Source organism: Lemur catta, chromosome 20 (genome assembly GCF_020740605.2).
Source record: "Lemur catta isolate mLemCat1 chromosome 20, mLemCat1.pri, whole genome shotgun sequence".
NCBI classification, from domain to species: Eukaryota; Metazoa; Chordata; class Mammalia; order Primates; family Lemuridae; genus Lemur; species Lemur catta.
Genome location: NC_059147.1, coordinates 34,214,388 through 34,233,799, shown reverse-complemented (window position 1 = coordinate 34,233,799; position 19,412 = coordinate 34,214,388). Strand labels below are relative to the sequence as shown.

At 68.1% G+C, this 19,412-nt stretch overlaps 1 protein-coding gene across 1 annotated transcript; it reads right to left on the bottom strand.

The window, feature by feature from the left end:
* Nucleotides 1-317: 317 nt before the first annotated feature.
* CDH15 (cadherin 15) lies at nucleotides 318-13,856 on the bottom strand. Its single transcript, XM_045533315.1, has 15 exons — nucleotides 13,793-13,856; nucleotides 9,454-9,612; nucleotides 8,914-9,069; nucleotides 8,408-8,552; nucleotides 6,924-7,084; nucleotides 5,959-6,087; nucleotides 5,320-5,505; nucleotides 4,147-4,400; nucleotides 3,369-3,511; nucleotides 2,980-3,219; nucleotides 2,495-2,734; nucleotides 1,614-1,750; nucleotides 1,293-1,517; nucleotides 755-895; nucleotides 318-530 (listed from the first exon to the last, which is right to left on the bottom strand). The coding sequence occupies exons 1-15, from the start codon at nucleotides 13,832-13,834 to the stop codon at nucleotides 318-320; spliced, it is 2,571 nt and encodes an 856-aa protein (XP_045389271.1). The 5' UTR covers nucleotides 13,835-13,856.
* Nucleotides 13,857-19,412: the final 5,556 nt, after the last annotated feature.

The window sequence follows — 19,412 nt, the reverse complement described above, 5'->3', positions numbered from 1 at the left end:
GGGAGGCACAGGTGGGAGTGGGGGCTGTGGCCCCAGTCGGGCGACTCAGGGCATCTCTTGCTACACAGGCAGGAGGGCGCCTCCCCCAGCCGCCCCTTCCGCACCCTGAGTCCTGTGCCCTCGACTTGGGTCTTGCCGGAGGAGGCCGCCCGGGCACGGGGTAGGGCCAGGTGCCCTCAGGCTGCCCGGCGGAGGCCACCTCTGCCACTTGGCCTGAGGCTGGTGTGTCCAGACGGCCCCCACGGTCAGGGAGGTGCACCCAGGAGAAGGCCTCCCTCCCTGGCCCAGTGGCCACATGGAGACCCAAGCCCAGGCCGTTAGTCCGACCCCCACGGGTGTCCGTACATGTCCGCCAGCCGGGCGAAGCGGGGGCCCCAGTCCCTGAGGTAGTCATAATCTTGGTCCTGGTCGCCCAGGCTGGACAGGATGGAGCTCAGAGTCCCGGCCACGGAGCCGTCCCCCTCGTAGTCATAGATGAGAGCCGTGTCATAGGGCGGCACGCTGGGGTCGCTGTCCGCAGCCTCCAAGCCCTGTGAAGAGGTTCCAGAGAGCTCAGGACCACACAGGGGCCAGCAGGCACCGTCCCCCACCCGGCCACAGCCCAGGGCACGGTGGCCCGAGGCACCTGCACAGGAGGGAGGCGGAGGCCTGAGCTCTCCGTCCTGGGGGTTAGGACCAGCCCTTCCCCCAGGGACTCTGTGCTGTCCCTGCCACTGTGCCCTTGTCTCCTTCAGAAATGAGGCCCCCTGGGCACCCTCATCCACCGGACCAGCGGGTCTGCCTTCCGGGGTTTTGTCTCCACCTCTGTTCTCTCAGCTGTGGGGACACATGCTCCCAACCAGACCTTGTGCCTGCCACTCCCCAGGTGGCCCGTGCGTGTGCTGGGGGCTTTCTCCTACAAGAGTGCTGGGCTGCAGGCAGGTGTAGTGGAAGGTTACCTGTGTGCCGCTCTCCTGCTGCCCCCTCCCCAGTGGATTTCACACGTTGGCATCTACTGTGTCATTAACACAGAGCGACAAAGCCCTGGGGACACCCCAATGGCTCCCGTGGGGGTGGACACGCCACCTGCTTGCAAAGCCAGGTAGAGAGCTGCCTCCAGCCTGCGCGCCCCCAAGGCTGGGGGGCCCTGCCTGTCCTCAGGGGTCCCTCTGGTGAACTCACCCACTAGAACCTGACAGAACACAGCGTCTCTGGAAAAGCTTAGCATGTTTGTGGCCATCTGAATGTACGTGCCACGCTCGTATGTGCACGTGTTTACATGTACACACATGTATACATGCACATGTCTGTGCTTGCACGCGCGAGCACCGGTGCCCATGAGTGTACTTGTCTGTCCCCGGAGCACCCACATCATGGATGAAGTCCGCGATGTCGGCGGGGCTGGTGGGCATCGCTTTCGAGGCCTGGGGGGGCACGCGGCCGTAGGGGGCATCGCGGCGCAGCGGCGGCCGGCCCAGAGGGACGCCCAGCGCGCTCAGCTCTGCAGGGTGGCGCAGCTGGGCAATGTCGTAGGCGTCCTGCGGGCAGGTGAGGTGGAGCTCAGCGCCGGCCGCTGGGGTTGCCGCCCCACTGCCCCTCCTCACCCGGGCCACCTGGAGGAGCCCCGCCCCCACCTGGTCCTCCTCCCCGCCTCCCTGCTCGTCGTAGTTGAGGATGTTGTCCCGAAGGTCGTCCTGGGGCCCGAGCAGCAGTCCCTTGCCCCGCGAACGACGCCGCATCCGCGCTCGGAGCGCCACGGGCAGGACCAGCACTGGGGACACAGGACAGAAGCTGGGGCCGGCGGGGGTGGCGGGGGTCCCGGGTTCGGTGGGCGTCCGCGGGGCCCGTGGCGAGGTCCAGGGAGAGGTCCGCGGGGTTGGAGAGCGCGGGGGGCGGGGCCGGGAGGCCGAGGGCGGGGGGGCTGTGTGGGAGGGCGGAGCCGGGGAGGCCGAGGGGGCGGTGCGGGGGGCGGGGCCGGGAGGCCGAGGGGGCGGTGCGGGGGGCGGGGCCGGGAGGCCGAGGGCTGGGGGCGGTGTGGGAGGGCGGAGCCGGGGAGGCCGAGGGGGCGGAGCCGGGAGGCCGAGGGCGGGGGGCGGTGTGGGAGGGCGGAGCCGGGGAGGCCGAGGGGGCGGAGCCGGGAGGCCGAGGGCGGAGGGGCTGTGTGGGAGGGCGGAGCCGGGGAGGCCGAGGGGGCGGTGCGGAGGGCGGGGCCGGGAAGCCGAGGGGGCGGTGCGGGGGGCGGGGCCGGGAGGCCGAGGGCTGGGGGCGGTGTGGGAGGGCGGAGCCGGGGAGGCCGTGCGGGGGCGGAGCCGGGAGGCCGAGGGCGGGGGGCGGTGTGGGAGGGCGGGGCCGGGAGGCCGAGGGCGGGGGGCGGTGTGGGAGGGCGGAGCCGGGAGGCCGAGGGGGCGGTGCGGGGGGCGGGGCCGGGAGGCCGAGGGCGCGGGGCGGGGGCGGAGCCGGGGAGGCGAGGGCGCCGGGCGCCGGGCGGTGCGGGGGCCGAGCGCGGGGCACTCACGCAGCAGCAGCAGGGCGCTGGCCAGCATGATGACCAGGGCGCCCAAGCTGACGCCCGCGCCACCCGCGCGCAGCGCCGCGGCCCCCGGCAGGCAGGCGCCGTCCTGGCCACAGCGGCACACGGTCACGTTCAGCGGCTGCTCGCGCTGCTGGGGCGGCTGCCCGGAGTCCCGGAGCAGCAGGCTGAGCCGGTGCAGGCCCTCGGGGAGCTGGTGCCGCAGCCGCAGGCGCGCGTGGCTCACTGAGGAGGGCGCCCGCGGTGAGCCAGGGCCTTCCCAGGCCGCCCCCCGCCTCGCCCGCCCCCCTCGCGCCTGGACGGGGTGGGCATCCGGAGACCCCGGGCCTCAGTTTCCCATCAGTCCACTGGGCACGTAAGCAAGCCCGCCCCGCCCAGGGTGCAGCCGGGGGCGCACACGCGGCAGGACCCCGGAGCCGCGACCCCCCAGGTCCCCGGCCAGCCGGCGTAGGCGGAGGGGGGGAGCGCACCGTTGACCGGGCTCAGGCTCCAGTTCCGGCCAAGCTCGGGGAGCCGGGGGCTCAGCTGGAAGTGGAAGGGGGCCCCGTGGGGGGGCAGGTCCTCGTCCGTGGCGCCCAGGAGGAGGCCGGCGCCCTGGTGCGGCTCGCTGCACAGGCTGCCTGGTGGCGGCGGCGCCAGCACGGGCGCGTGGTCGTTCACCTCCAGGATCTCCACAGACAGGGTACCCGTGGCTGTGCGGGGCGGGGAGGCTGCGGGCGGAGGGGCGGTGGGCTCAGCGTCCACGCCCAGGCCCACCCTGCCCGTCTGCTCAGAGGGGGCACAGCTCTGAGCCCCAGGGCGTGGGCAGGGCGAGGCCAGGTCAGAGAGCCCCGAAGCCAGGGGTGGGCTGGCGGCTCACCGTCGTCCAGGACCAGGATGATGGCCCTGTACCAGCCATCCTTGAGGAACGGGGAGACAGGGCTGAGCACCCGCTGCGTCTGCACGCGGCCCGTGGCCCTATCCACGTGCAGCCAGTCCTCGGGGTCATAGTCCTTGGAGTAGCTGTTGCGGGGAACGGAGGGGTGGGACAGGCGTCCTGAGCTCAGGCCGGGTCCCCCAGAAGTGTGGCCACACGGGCACAGCCACACCGCTTGCACACACTACACATACACCTCACACGCACATGCACACACACACCACACACAGCCCATGTGGCTCTGCTGCAGTCACCCGGCACCTTTTATTGAGTCTTTGAGGCAAGACCTCCCCTGTCCCAACTGACAGATGAGGAAACTGAGGCTCGGGGAGGGTAGGTGAGCTGCCAGGGTGCTGTGGCAACTGGGTGACGGCCCAGATTGACCCCCAGTCGGCACTGCGCCCACGTGTGCGACGCGGAGACAGACCCAGGCCAGACGAGGGTGAGATTAAGACGATGGCAGCCAGCCCCCGGGGACCAGGGCCTGCTGGACACGGCTGGACACTCAGGCCGGAGGGACAGATGGGGGCGTGTCAGTGTGCACCCGCTGCCCAGCCCCGCCTATGGGCAAAGCCACCCTGACACGCACGCACAGGCAGGTGTGGGACTTGACAGCCCCAGACCCTCAGAAACCCAGAGACAGACAGCGCCTCCACCCTCCAACCCCAGAGCCCAGGGTAACCCCCGCAGGAGTGGGGCTGCCGGCCGCCCTCTGCCCCACCTGAGCCTCTGCAGCTGCTGCGTGTCGGGGTCCTGGGCAGAGAAGGTGGCCACGGGGGTTCCTGGGGGTGCCCCCTCAGCCAGGCTGGTCCGAAGCGGGTTCTCCTGGAACACGGGGGCCTCGTTGACGTCCCGCACGTGCACGGTGACCCTGGCCTGGCCCCGCTTGGCCCTGGGGGCAGCCGCCTGCAGGGGGGCCTCGTTCTGCACCGACACTGTGAGCTGGTAGAGCTCACGGCTCTCGTAGTCCAGGGGCTGTGGGAGGGGCAGGGCTGGTCACCGCTCAGGCTTAGGTCTGGGCGCCCAGAGACAGTCCCTGTGGGGGAGCCAGGCCTCGGGTCTGTCCTGAGAGCCCTCCTTCCCTCCTTCCCCTTTTTAACCTTAAAAAAATAAAAATTATGCAGGACAAAAAGGCACAAAGAATAATGTGAGATAGTAAAATAAGTACCCATCACTCACAATGAATTTGCAGGGGTGGTGGGCGGCGGTAAGTGTCCGTGGCTGGGGACAGCCCCATGGGTCGGGCAGAACCCGCCCGGGTGTGGCTGAGGAGGCACGGGGGAGGCGTGGCCAGGCTCTGTAGCCAGCAGGGTTTAGATGAGGGAGATTATTCTGGGTAACGTGGGTGGGCCTCATGCACTCAGGTGAAGGCTTTAAGAGCAACTGTGGTGCTCTGAGGAAGAAGCACTTCCACCTGCAGACTGCAGCAGGGTCCTGCCTGGGGTTCCAGCTGCCCCCAGGATTTGAGACCTGCCCAGCCAGACCCCACAACTGCACGAGCCAATCCCTGGCAATAAATCTCTTAATATGTCAATATCTACGTATATATGCACACACGTATCCCCACTGGCTCTGACACCAGTGTGCAGCCGTATTTTTACGTGTGAATTACGTATATAAAGAAGTCAAGCGCTATAAATCTCGGCCACTGTGTAGGGTGTCCCTCCCTCCCACCGCTGGCTCTCTTGCCCTGTGGCTAGTGTGGCCTGGGACCTGCAGTGCCAGCCTGCCCAGTCCCGGGGCTGGGGCTCCCACACCCCCCTCTGTGCCCTCTCGCCATCCCGAGGTCAGGGGAGGCCGCCCTGGGGGAAGGAGCCAGGGGGTGCGGGACACGGCTGGCGTGGGGTGCACCAGACCCGGGCAGGGGAGCGGTGTGCGCCAGGGAGCCGCTCACCTTCACCACGGACAGCACGCCCTCGTTGGTCTTGGGGTCCGTGCGGATAGTGAACTGCCCGTCGGGGTCACCTCCCAGGATGCTGAATCTGGCCACCCAGTTCGGGGAGCCCGGCAGGTCCCTGTCCTCCACCTCGAGCCGCCCCACGTCCACTCCGCTGACAGCCTCTGGGGCCTCCATGAAGAACTGGGGAGCCCAGCCCCCGTCAGCAGCAGGGTGGGGAAGCATGGGGGCCCCTGAGGCACGCGGCCCCAGCCCTCACCACAGCGCCCTGACCATGGCAACCCCTCCCTCCCACCCAGCGTGGCTGCCCCCCACCGGGGGTCCTCCAGATTGGTCTGTTTCATGAGTTGCTGCCCCCAGGGACCCTGCTCCCCCCCCCCCGTGGGCTCAGTTCATGCCGGGCACTGAGGCATGTGCCGTCTTGTCCTCCTGGGGGGCCCTGGGCCTCCCCCAGCTCCCGACTCATTACACGCTCACGCGTGGCCGGCTTGGGCTTGTAGCTACTATGCAAAGGTCCTTCCCAAGCAGCCCCCGGCCCCACATGGAGCCCCCGGCCCCACATGGAGCCCCCACCCTCACCAGGAGCCCAAGGGGGGTGGCCCTGAGCAGGGCTGGTGCGGGGGGCAGAGGCGGCACCTCGTCCCTGGCGAACTCCGGGGCGTTGTCATTGATGTCGTCCACAGAGATGATGGCTGAGGCGGTGGCAGTGAGGCCGTCTCCGGACATGTCGGCCACCTGCAGGGTCAGGTTGTACACGGCAACCACCTGTGGACACCAGGACACGGGGGCAGAGGATGAGGTGCCCAGGTGGGGCGAGGCTGGGCAGGGCTGGGAGCCCGGCCCCTTTGGTGGGCTTGGCCCCCGCGGGTGCCACTGGGTGTCAGGAGGCCACACGCAGCTCGGAGAACCCTGTCCTGCTTCCAAGCACACGGGGCCCGATGACATCGTTGTTAACCACAGACTCTGCCCCAGCCTGTGAGCGGGCAAGAGGTCAGTGATGGTGTTGGATCAGCATTTGCAGAGCACCTACTGCATACTGGACAAAAGGGGACCCCTGCCTGGTGGCCATGGTTAGAGGCAGGGACGAAGACACAGCGGACAAAGGCCACGTGACACAGCGTGTGGCCTACAGAGCCCAGCGCAGGTGGCTGTGGGGAAACCAGAGAGGGCTTCCCAGAGGTGCTGACGCAAGGTGGGGCTTCAGGGGCCATGAGGCTGGCGGTGGGGCAGCGGGGCCTGACACAGGAATTGCGTGCCAAGGGCGGACAGAAGTCAGAGACCCCAGGGCTCGAGGGAGCAGCCGGAGCAGTTGCTCAGAGGCCAGGGCGGGGGGCCACTTGGAAAGGCCCTGCCCAGAGCCGGGCACTCCGCTCTGCAGGCTGGGGGGCTGGGAGGTTCTCTGCGTGGTGGGACGGGAAACCACACTGAGGGCTGGTCAAGGCCTCCGGCACCCTGCTGCGACCCAGCCCACCCTGCCCCGCAGGGGGTACAGTTATTGTCTCTGCCGGTCAGTGGCTTCGCCCCACGTGAGTCATCCCTGCCCGGCCCTGCACACCCCAGCATTAGCTGGTGCCCGGCCGGCGTCCCATGCACCCCCTCACCTCCCGGTCCAGCCCGACTTGCACCGTGCGGATCTCCCCGGTGAGCTCGTCGATGCTGAAGAGCTCGGGGCCGCCCTGCTGCAGGATGGAGTAGCGGAGCGCCGCGTTGTCCGTCTCCGGGTCGTCGGCATCCGTGGCCTCGGCCCTGGTCACGAAGGTGCCTGGGAAGGGCAGGGAGGCGTGTGGGCCACTGTGGTGGGGGTGCTCCGTGTGCACAAGCCCCCGGGGTCTGACTCGCCCGGCACGGCTGGGGCAGCCGGGTCTCGTCCCCCTCCTGAGGCCACCAGCACCCTCCAACCCCTCGGTCCACACGCTTCTCCCCGCCCGCCACAGCCCGCTGCGCTGTGTCCCGACCTCGTTTGTCCTGTGTGAACTCGGACGCGGAGGCCTTTGCTGGGCATCTGCTGTCGGGGCATCGAGGCCGGGGCATCAAGGCCAGGGCATCCGACACTGTGTTCAGCCAGGACCCACCCGGAGTGCAGGGCAGCCCCAGCCCCCAGGGTGACGGAGGACGCGTGTACGTACACTGAGGCCACACACGAGGGCAGGGGCTGCCTGCCTGTCACCCGCTTTCCCTCTGATGAGATTTAGGCCTGACCCACCCCTGGCTCCGGCGTATGAACATTGAACCGGGCGGGGCGGGAGGACGGGCTTCGGGGGCTCCCGGCGGAGCAGCTCTGGGCCAGCAGGTCCTTCGTGAGCGTCTCGGGCCTCGGCGCATCAGGGACTGAAAGTGTCAGCCCTGGCCCAGCGCTGGGAGGGTTAAGGGCCCACGAGATTGAGCTGCCACCAGGTGAATCCGCCAGGCCAGCGGGGGATGGAAAGCTGTGAGCCGGCTTCTGTTCCGCAGAGGCCAGACGCCAGGTTTCTCCCGTCAGAGAAGAGCCATGTGGGGGGGAGAGAGAGACCCCCTGCAGTGGGCTTGGACGTGGGGGTGGCCCTGAGAACGGGCGAGTTGTGAGGAAGACAGACGTCTGAACATACCTGCACATGCATGTAAACACAGGGGTGCACGTGTGCACACGTATACACATGAATGTGCACGCTGCCGTGTTCATACACACATGCACATACGTGCACGTGGGCACTCACACAAACACATGAGCACGCACCCACACGCGTGTCTGCACGTGCACATTCCCCGGCTGTGTCTGCTGAAAGGGCCCAGACCGCAGCGGGCCGGGTGGCTCCACTGTCTAACGTGGGCCAACGTGAGTACCACGAAGTGACACTGGGGACCGGCCACCGGCCCACACAGACGTGCACGTGTGGAACGCACACAGACCCACCACGCGGGGAGAGGGACGTCCCGCCACGTAGCAGGTGGAGGAGGAAGATGGAACTCAAACGCCACCTTTTGTCACCGTGTTAATAACAACCACTGGTCGCAACCACGAACCACCAGTGGACGAGGAAAGAGGGGACAGTTGCACCAAGGACCCCTGACCCCTCACCACAGCGGGCTGGTGCTGGCCCCACCTCACCTGGGACGGCGCCCTCCAGCACGCGGCCCACGAACGCCTCCTGCAGGAAGGCCGGCCGGTTGTCGTTCTGATCCACGACCACGATCTCCAGCTCTGTGGGGTCCTCCAGGGTAGAGCCTCCCAGGTCCAGGGCGAAGGCTCGGAGCTGTGCAAACAGAGCGAGGGTTGCTCTGCCTTGGGACCCCGTGTGACACCCCACCCCCAAACGGGACCAGGGCATGGAGAGCTGGGTGTGGTTAAGCCCCCCAGCCTGCGGCAGACCGGCTCCTCCCCAGGCAGAACCAAGCCCCGCCTCCATCTGCCCGGCTGTTAAATGGGCGTGTGCTCCCCGACATCTGCCTCCTCCGGCTGCAGGTCCTGGGTCCCAAATCCCTGGCCCCACCCCCCACCGGGGTGCCCGGATCTGGCAGGAGCAGCGGTTTGGCCTGAAGGACGCCACCCTGGGGCGGAAGCCTGGGTGGAGGAGGGGCCCCCCGGGGGGAAAGGCCGACCGGGCAGGCCCCCACCCTGAAGCGGTCCGTCCTCTCTCGGTCCAGCACGGTGTTGAGGAACACCTTCCCCGTGAGCCGGTCGATGGAGAAGATGCCCCGGGGCTCCTCGTCCACGCCCGGCCCCTGGATGCTGTAGATGACGCTGCCCAGTGGCTGCTTGTCGGACTTGATCTGTGGGGCAGGAGACGGGGCTGGGGAAGGGGTCCCAGGGGAGGGGCGTCCCTGCCCCTCTGCAGCCCCTCAGGCCCTTCCCCAGTCTGGAGCCCCGAGGGTGTCTCGCAGGCACAGCTCCTGGGTGTCCTGGGACACATTTCAAGTGTGCCAAAAGCCTGTGCTGGTACACACAGGTCCAGCTAACGTCTGCTCCGTGTCCGGAGAATAAAATCAAAGTGAAAAGTCACTGCCGCAGGGCTTGCAGCCTGGAGGGAGCTCGGTGTGCGTGTGGCCCCGGGGGCTACACTTCAGGCCCAGACGAGAAACCGGGGCTCTGGCCCTGCAGCTCCCGGGAGACCTTCTGGGAATGGGGACCTGGGGTGACTCGGGCCTGCCCCTCACCTGCACCAGCGGGTAGGGGAGGCGCTTGTGGTTCTCGGAGACGCTGATCGGGGGGATGACCCAAGCCCTCCGCACGCGGCCCAGCGTTGGCACCCGGCGCCAGGGGTACAGGGTGCTGGGCCTCCTCGGCCCGGGGCTGCCCACAGACAGGCCCAGGCTCTGCAACAGAGAGAAACGCAGTCAGAGGCACGATGTCCGAGAGCCCCGCGTGCAGGCAGGTGCTGGGAGCCGTGGACCCCTGAGGCCCTCCCGAGGGTGAAGCCCTTGCCCTGGGCTATGGGTTAGCACACCATGGAGTCAGGAGTCGCGGTTCCCACCACCACGCTGCACCCAGGGCGCGTGGGCCCAGCCCCGTCAGAGCCCTGAGCTGGAGGCCCCAGGGGGCCCAAAGCCACAGTCCCAAGGGTCTGCCCCCGAAGCACCCCCTGTTCTCCCCCAGAGCCCCAGGGTGCAGAGCGGCAGACCATTTGTAGACAGGAAGTGGGGAGAGGACGGGGCAGGGTCCCCAGGCTCCCAGCCGCCCATGCCAGTGTCCCCACCGGCGACAGATGGCAGCGCTGGCCTCTGCACCAGCGAAGCAGAAGCCACGTCCAGGGCAGGGCGAGCTCCTGCCAAGTGGAAACCTGCCTGCCCGGCATGCAGCCCGCAGCACAGGGTCCGCGTCCAGCACACGGCCGGGCCGCTCTGTCTGGGCCTGGGCCCGCCTCCCTCTCCCTCCGCCTCCCGGGGTCCTCCTCGCACAGCTCCGAGAGAGGGTCGGTCAGGCTGAGGGTCTGCTCAGAGCCACACGGGCAGAGCCAGGGTCGGCTCCGGGTCTGCGCCCTAAGCCAGGCCCTGAACCCCCAGACACGCAGAGCCCGCCCCTGCCCCGGGCCAGGCCTGGGTGGAGGGCGGGGGACCTCGGGCGTTGTGAACCCCATGTAGCCGAGGGAGAACGGACCACCCCAGCCGGGGCAGAGGCTTCCACCCTCTCCCCTGTCCAGCTGCTGCCAAACCTGGGCCGGCCCCTCTCCCCTGCCCCCTGCCAGGGGTCTCGCACGGCGCCCACTGGGTTGGCTCTGGGCCGACGCCGTCATGGCAGACCCTGGGAATCTGGGTCCCCGGCCTGTCCACAGCCCAAGTTCACGAGGTCAGTGGAGGCCACAGAGCCTTGGCAGGGCCCCGTCGCCCACATCAGAGGATGTGGGCGGGCGGGGTGGGCCACAGCCGAGCGGCTCTCGGGGGCGTTTGCGAAGCTGGTTCTCTGTCCTCCCAGCCCTCCCCCTCCCAGAAGACGTGGCAGCTGGAGGGAAGGCCTGGGGGCCGCCCCGGGGAGGCCAGGACATCCAGTGCCCGGGACAAGGCCACCCCGACACTGCCAGCTCACACAGACCCCCACGCTGGGCTGCCGCACAAGACTTGGAGGGTCGACCTCGTGGATGTGGGTTCTGGGGGGCACACCTCCTCCCTGTGCCCCCCGAGCTAGGCCCGACCACCGACCCCCCTCCCCAAAGGGGAGGCCCAATGACACCTCCAAGTTCATCCTTGACCCCCACCCTTAACCAGGGACTCTGAGAGAACCATCTGGAAGCCAAGCTCTGGGACTGAACTCCCCACCCCGCAGCCTGCACAGCGACAGGTGCTTTGCCACCGCAGGCTGGGCCTGAGCCCGGGTAGCAGTGCGGGTCTCCCGGGTGGCGGGATTGACACTGAGACCAGGTCTCCCGCGTTGGCACCAAGGCCCTGGTCCCTCTCTGTGATGTGGACAGAGCTAGTGGCTCCGCTGGGCTCCGCCAACCCGCGGTGGAGGCTGAGTGCCAGAGCTTGCCCCACCACCCCCACCCCCGCCCCTGCCCCCCAACGACCCCCTGGTGCAGCCCCCGCCCGGCTCAAGGGAGGGAGAGTTTTCCCCCATGTGCGTGTCAGGCTTGGGGAGGGGTCCTGGGGCTGCCTCGCACTTGCGCTCCACCCACTTTCCAAAGAAAGACATTTCCAGAATCCAGGAACGTGCCTGGTGGGAGCGTGGGAGGGGCTTGGTTGGGAGGGGGCAAGAAGCCCTCAGCCTGGACGCCCCCCAAGCTTCTCAGGCCTGAACCCCTCCCTAGGCTGGAATCCGAGGCCACCGCTCTGGACGGCATGTCAGGAATGGACCCAGCTGTCGGCCAGGCCCCGTGTGGCCCCAGCATCTCCCCTGCGGGCCCCGCCTTCTCCAGCTGCTGTGGGCTGGGGGGGGCTGGTGAGCAGGGGTGGGGGAGGGGAGGGATGGGGCAGCTGTGCCCTCCTGTCACAGACCCCGCTGGCCCGGCCCTGGAGGAGCGGGCGCACCCCATGGGATGTCCTTGCCTGCAAGGCCCTGGTGCTGTGGAGGCCCTGTCTTCTCCGCAGAGACCAGGTGGCTCCCCGAAGCCCAGACGCAGGCGTGGGGGCCCTTCCCAGCCCACTGGGGGCCCCTCTGAGCCATCCCCCTGCTGGGGTGGGTCCCAGGGGTCAGACCAGTGGCCAGGGGTGGTGGGGCTGTCCGGGGCCCGCTGGGAAGGCACAGTCCTCACCCCGCTGCCCACGTTCTGGGGCCCAGTGGGCGTCGGAGGTGAGCGGGCAGGAGAGGCCGGAGCCTCAGCCAAGGCCGCGGTGCAAGCCGTGGACGGGGACAGAGCTCCCGCCTGGGGCCGCCCGAGACAGCCCTGCTGGGCCAGGCCGCTGCCTGGGGGCCCTCGGAGGTGAGGAAGGAGTGCCCAGGTGACAACAGAACCGTGTGCCTGGACAGGGGACAAAAGTCTGACAGCCTGGACAGGTGGGGGAGGGGTGGCAAGGTTCTAACTGACATATTTCAGTGGTCCGAGCTAATTTGAGCCACGGCAGCCCCGACCGACCCCCAGCCTCCAGCTGTCTGGGGGGAGGGGTACTGTGGGACAGCCCTGGGGAGGGAAGTCGGGGGAGGGGCGCCCTCTGGGAGGAAAGGGAACCTGGGAGAGATCTGGCCCCCCCAAGGAGAGTCCACCCGGGGCCTGTTGAGAGGTAGACACCCCCAAACCCAGAGAAGCAGGGTCTCCAGGAATGTTTCCACAGTGCCAGCCCCCGGCGGGCCCAGGGCAGGGCTAGGGAAGACATGCTGTCCCTGGGGCAAGTGGGTCCCGGGAGCGAGGGGTCCGGGCCCTGCACAGGGGGTGGCGATTGCCCACTGCACAGGGCCGGAGGGGTGCAGCCTGTGGGCAGCCGTGATGGCAGGGCCACTGTTGCCAAGCGGGGGCCGTGGATGCCCAAAGCCAGGGGTGGAAGTGGCTGGAGCCGAGGGTGCCCTGGGGGGCCGCTACTGGGGGGGTCTGGCTGGCAGAGCTGGGAGGCCCGTGGGAATTAGGGGGGCTCAGGAGCCCGCTTCGGTGGGAGCTGGGAAGGGACTCAACCCCTCGCCAGGGTCCAGCGCTGCCTGACCCCCCTAGAGCCACGATGCCCAGTGGTGGCTGTTTAAGCTCATTGTCTGTTAAACCAGGAGGCCAGGGGCTGTCCTGTGACACGTGAGGAAATCCCAGCCACGGCCAGGCCCTGCCCTTGGCTCAGCCCAGACCCTGTGGCAGGGGCCACGGAGGCCACATCCTCCACCCCCAGGTCCCCAGGGCCTGAAGAGACGTGGCCCTATCCAGCGAGTGCCCGTGGTGGGGGTGGGGGTCAGAGCCTGTGCCTCCTCCCCCCGTGTCTGTGCCCACATTGCGAAGACCAGGGTACCAGGGGTCCAGACATTTGTGGGGGCGGCTGCTGCAGTCTGCAGGTGAACACAAAGGCTGGGACGTGCCACTGCGGGGTGCGTGGGGTCCCCGGCTCCCACAGCCGCTCCCACAGAGGAGACTTCAGAGCGTGGGGCCTTCGTGGACGGCAGAGCCCGCAGCTGCCCTGCTGGCCGGGGACACGGTGGGGGCGGGGGCCCGGAAACCACCCAAAACCACAAGGGTCAGAGTGAACTCGGGCCACAGGCAAGGATTCTCTAAATAGCCCCCCAGCTCCCCCAGCTCGGGGGTCCCCTGCCACCCTCTCTCCCTGCCCCCACCATAGGCCTGGCCACCCCCAGGCCGGGCAGGGTTGGGGGAGGCTCTGCCCCGTCCCCCAAGGGAGGGCGGCCTGTTAGGTGGTCTCCTGCTGTCCCCGCCTGGACTTCCCAGTCCTGGGGCGAGTCCCCCAAACTCTGTCCAGGCGGAGGCGGGTTACACTCCCTTTGGAGCCCACCTGGGCGCGGGCACCCCGCCCCGCAGTGCCTGGGGCCCCAGTCCAGCTCCCACCCGGACCCTCAGCCCGCAGCCCCGGGGCGCTCGGGACGGTCCTGGGGAGACGCGGGCCGAAGGCGGGGACCCCGCGGGCGCCGATGCCTTACCTGGGCCAGCAGCCCGAGGGCGAGGAGCAGCGCGGCGCCCATGCGGCCGGCGGCGGTGCGGGGCGCGGGCAGCGGCTCCAACCTCCCGCCCGGAGCGGACCCGGCGAGCGGCTGAGTGACAGCGCGAGTGCGCGGGCGGGGGCCGGCAGCATGTGCGCGGGGCGGGGCCGGGGCTGAGTGACAGCCCGTGGGAGGCCTCTGGCGGGGCGGGGGGCGGGACATGGGCGTGGCCGAGAGATGAGTGACAGCGCGAGTGCTGGGGCGGGGCCGGACGGCTTATGTGCGGGGCGGGGCCGGGGCTGAGTGACAGCCAGTGGGAGGCCTCTGGCGGGGCGGGGGGCGGGATATGGGCGTGGCCTAGAGATGAGTGACAGCGCGAGTGCTGGGGCGGGGCCGGACGGCTTGTGCGTGGGGCGGGGCCGGGGCTGAGTGACACACGTCGGAGGCCTCTGGCGGGGCCGTGCGGCAGCACGTGCGCAAGCTGGGCGGGGCCTCTGGTGGGGCGGGGCCGAGGGCTGAGTGACAGGACAGGTGCGCGGGCTGGCGGCGGTGCGGGGCTAGCGGAGCCGACAGCGGGGACGAGGCCTGCTGGAGAAGGCGGGGGTGAAGGTGGTCGGGCCGGGGACGCGAGAGGAATCGTTCCCCATTCGCTGCGCTGTTCCCGGAACTCCCCGGCCCGCTCTGACCTCAGGGCCTTTGCACGGGCTGCTCCTCCCGGCGCTGCCTGGGCTGTCCCGGAGGCGGCTCCCTCGTGCCTTCGGGGTTTTGTCTCGCGAGCTCCTCCGAAGCCTGTCTCTTCCGGGTCTGCTTGCTATCCCCTGCACTGGGCGGCACCCGGACGCGGGCCGTGGGTGCAGGGCAAGGTGCAGGCCCTCCCAGGCTGCAGTAAGCACGGTGAGCGCCCGCAGCCGCCCGGGAATGCTGGAGGGCCCGGGGCTCCCACCCGTCCCACAGCTTTAAATGCCACCATGAACTGGGGACTCCAAAATTGGTGTCTCAGCTGAGGCCATTGGACACCTCCATGACGTTCACCCTCCTCGCCCCATGGGTCAGCCACCTCCCGGCCCCCCCACGACTGCCAGTGCTCCCCAAACTCCCCTGGTCCACTCGCCTCCTCCGACGCCTTGTCCCCTGACGCCCACGGCCTGGAACACCCTCCTCCCCACAGTCGCCTACGGGCTGGACGCACCCCTCGGTGCCCGGTTCAGGCCGCCCCCCCTCCCGGAGCCCCCTCCCCGCTGCAGCCAGCGCCCTCCCTCCTCCTCTGGCCTCCCGGTGGGTGTGGCAGTGATTTGGTTACATATTGTACCTGCTGTCCTCAAGGCCCTGCACCCTGGGAGTGCGTGTGCACACGTGTGTGCATGCGTGTGCATGTGCGTGCACCTCAACACCTGCTCCCGCAGGGCCAGTGCACAGCACGGGAGCCCTGGAGGGAGGGTGGACCGATGTGCTGCTTTCTTTGGGGCAGGTGGTGTGGGGGTGTGGGGTCGGCAGCAGTGGCAGGCTCAGGCTCTGCTCCCCGCTCCAGACTGGGGGTGGCTGTGCAGGTGCGGGGCCATCTGTGCCCTTGGCCTGCTTGGACGGAGCCAGGCTGTCCAGAGGAGGCTCCAGCCAGGACTGTCCCTGGCACTCGTGGCTCCAAGATGCAGGAGGGCAGAGGGCCCCTCCATCTCCAGGCTTGGAGGCCCCCAGGGCTAGGGGAGTAGCCCTTTGGAGACCACCCTCCTGTCTCTGAGGCTAGGGACCCCAAAACTGGGGGTGCAGAAGCCCTCTGAATGCTCTTGGGTTTCTGCCTCACCTCCCTGCTAGTGTAGGGATTAGGGCTGGGGTAGAAGGGAGTGCCCCCTGCCCAGAAAGAGGCTTGGGGGAAACTACCCTGGGGACCCCTCCCCATTTTTCGCTCTGCCTCCACCTTGCTTTTGACCATCTGCCTCCCACCCACCTGGGGGGCGAGAGAAACCCTTCCTCCAGGGCTGTGGGGGTCTTGAAGGGGCAGGATAAGCTGGCAGGGTCCTGGGTGAGCCCCAAGTGCCCAGGCTCTGGGGGAGGGGTGGTCCCAGCTGGACTGCCAGCCTTCCAGTGAGGGTCTGTGCCCCACAAGGTGCCCAGGGCAGAGGGGAAGCCCTGAGGCCAGTCCTAGCTCCGGCCTCAGTTTCCTCTTATGTCAAAGGAGGGGACAGGCAGCAGCTGGGCTCCATGAGTCTGGAGGTCAGTCGGGTGAGGGTCCACTTCAGGCTGCAGGACCACCACCTCCAGAAGAGCCCCCTCTTTCCCGGCTGACTTGGGGACACCTGACCCTCCTGTACCCCAAACCTCTGGCAGTCACCCTACTTTGGGCCTCCCCTCCTTTTTCCCAACTCTGCAGCCTTGGCCATGCCGGGCGGTCACCCCCTTGCTCACGCCCTCTCCCTCACCCACCCCGCCGCTCCCACCCCACTCCAGCCCAGTGTGGGGACCCTCCCCTTGGCCGCCCGCCTCTTGCCTCTCCCCAGCAGATGAGGACTTGGGGGACAAGGAGGAGCCCGGGACCCTCAGCACCCCTGCAGCCCTGGATGTACTTGAGGTCCCGCCTGCCCCGCACCCGCAGGCTCTGTGGGAGGGAGGCCCAGGTGGGCAGGGACCAGCGCTGTGCTCAGCATGGGTGTTGGGGCATTTTCAAATTTCTCATGAAAAAACGGGAGCGGGAGACTGATGGCTTTCAGCACAGGAGTGATGCCACCTGCTTTAGAACAATACGGTAATCGTACGGTGACATAATAATGATTAGATATAAAATTGTGCAGGTTTATGTAGAGTTACGCACAAATACACACACACACCAGCCACTAAGGGTCTGGCAAGCCGTCCTCTGTCCCCTCCAGAGCGTGGGGGCTGGCCTGAGCCAGACAGAGTCCTACAGGGAGGCGGGGGGGGGGGTCCCGGGGAAGCTGGCTCTGTCTGGGCGGGGCTGCCCCTGAGATGCTGGGGGGTCCTGTCCTGCCCAGCCGCCCTGATGCGGCCTGATGTCCCTCCAGCCACGGGACGGAGGATCTGGCCAGGCCCAGGTCCAGCCCTGGGAGCCCACCCGGTTTCCTGTGTGCCCCTCGCTGGGCCCGGCCAGGGCCAGTCTCCCAGATCATCACTCGACCTGTGCGGCCGGGGCACGGGTGGGTGCTCAGCCTGGAGGGACGCCCCGGCCTGTCACAGCCCCTGGCGCCAGCAGGCGGCGCTGTGGCTCCAGGGACGCCCGGCGGGCGCGGGAGGGGGAGGTGGCCACTTGCCAGAGGGGCTTGAGGACCGAGCTTGGTGTGGGTGGGGGTCCTTTCCTGCAGCCCTCCCCCGCCTGGCCACACCCGCCACCAACACGCCCTGCAGACACGGTCCCCCACGCCTGGCCTGGCTGGCCAGCTCTACAGCCCAGCGTGGGGACCGTCCCCTTGGCCGCCCGCCCGCTCTCGCAGCACCCCCCGGACGGGCAGAGGAGAAGGGGTAGCACAGGTCAGCCCCACCCGACGTCTCCCCCAGGCTGACTCACGTGGGCTGGGGCCCGGCCAGTGGGGGCTCCTGGGTCAGCCCGGCCCCCAGCCAGGGTGAGGGTCAGAGGGCAGCTGGCCACGGACGGGAGGGCACCATGGGGTCACAGGGGGCTGGAGGGCAGAGTTCGCCCAGGTTCTCTCCAAATGGCTGAGTCTTTAGAGCAATTTAGAAGTCATTGACAGCCACCACCAGGCTTGGTTTTGAAGCAAAATCCACTGTAGTAAACACTTGGCTGAGACGGGAGCAGCCCCCACACCCCGAGACCCCGGGCAGCCGGGGACCCTGGAGGGCCGCATGGGGAGGCCAGGCTGCCCTTGGGGAAGCGCCTGAGCCCCAAGCCGACCTGTGAGTCGTGGGCGTGTTTGGCGGAGCCCCAGGAAGGCAGGGGACACGCGTGGCCCATCCTGCCCCAGCCCACAGAGCTGGGAGCCTGGGAGAGTCCCCACCCCACATTCCCCACTCCCGGCAAACCACACCCAGGAGCTGGGGCCACCTCTGCCCTGACTGGGACGTCTGTCCGTTTGCTCCTCCACTCGGTGTCTGTTTCACACGGTCGCTCACCTGTCGAGGGTCATACCGTGGGGGCAGGTCCTTCCTGGCTGGGGGCTGGGGCAGGGCAGAGGCCAGGTGCCACTGTGGGTGCCGGGTCCCCTCCCGTGCCCCCCGCGCTCACTGCACAGCTGCACTGGCACCGCCGCGCTGGGGGCTGGGGGGGCCTGAGTAAGCCCAGCAGCCCCGCCCCTCCCTGCCCCCCCACTGTCTTTCAGTCTTATCCATGGGCTGGTGACAGATTTGGGAGCAAAGAATCCCAAGCAGCCACATAAATCACATTAATGACTGTTCAGATTAAATCAGTCGCCGCGTAGAATCAATTGAGTTGCTGCAGGGCAGACCCTCCTGCAGTCCCAGCCGCCGGCTCCGTGAGGGTCTCTCCCCGGCAGGCCGCGCTCTGTGGCATCACCCGCCTGCGGGCAGCGGGGCCTCGGGCCTCGGAGGCCACGGCCACAGCGTCCTCCTCCTTCTCCAGCTGGAGGACTTGGGCCAGGGGACCCCGGGGAGGGGCTGCACCCCAGGGAGCGCGGGACGGAGACCCACACAAACCCACAGCCTTGCGGAAACCAACCCGAAAACAAAATTAAAAACCCCACTCACGGTTCCAAGAAGCGCTAAGTGTCTGGGACTAAACCTTCCAAAAGACACGTGTGGTTATTAGAGGAAAGCGCAAACCACGAAGGCCTGGAGGTCGTGACTTGTGAAGATGTCACCTCTCACCAAACTGATCCATAAATTCGATCAACTCCAACAGGGACTCCGAGGAGGTTCTTTGAGAGGAACACTGAACTGCTCTTGAAATTGAGGGGGGAGAACCGGGGCAGCAACGGCCTGGACTGCGCTGGGGCGTGAGTGTGCGTGGGCCTCGGGGCAGGGGCAGAGCGGGAGGCGGGGAGGCGTCTCCGGGCTTCTCTGGACGGCACCGGGCCATCTCCAGTCACGTGAACACGCCTGAGCCTCCGCCCCGGCTGGTAACGGGAAAACTCCGAACTCTGTCACATAGTTTAAAGAAGTTCGTTCTGAACCGGACATGTGTGACTGGCCCGGGGCACGTGGCCCCAAGAGGTCCTGAGAGGATGGTGGTCTCAGGGCCACAGTTTGGTTTTACACATTCGTGCATAAGTCCCCGGGTCAACACGAGGAAGGGGCACATTGGTTTTGCCGGAAAGGGCAGGACATCCCAAAGCGGGTCTTACGGGTTACAGGTGGATTGAAAAGTTCTCCGGTTTGGAATCGGTCAAAGACACGGAGCCTTGTCTCAAGGCTGGGAGTGCGCAGATACCGAAGTCTGTGAGTAGAGACCAGCCGCGGACTTTGCCCAAACTCCAGCCGTCTGCGGAGTGAGTGGCGGCGGCAGGTGTGGGGTGGGCTCTGCCCACGTAACGGGCTTAGCCTGTTAGTGAGTTGTTAACACAGAGGACTCTCCAGGAAGGGAGGGGCGTGACGAGGCTGTCTGACCTCCCTGCTCATGGCAGCAACTCAGCGTTGGGGTATTTCTGGGGTCCCCGGGGCCAAGAGGGGTCCATTCAGTCAGCGGGGGGTGCTGGGGATT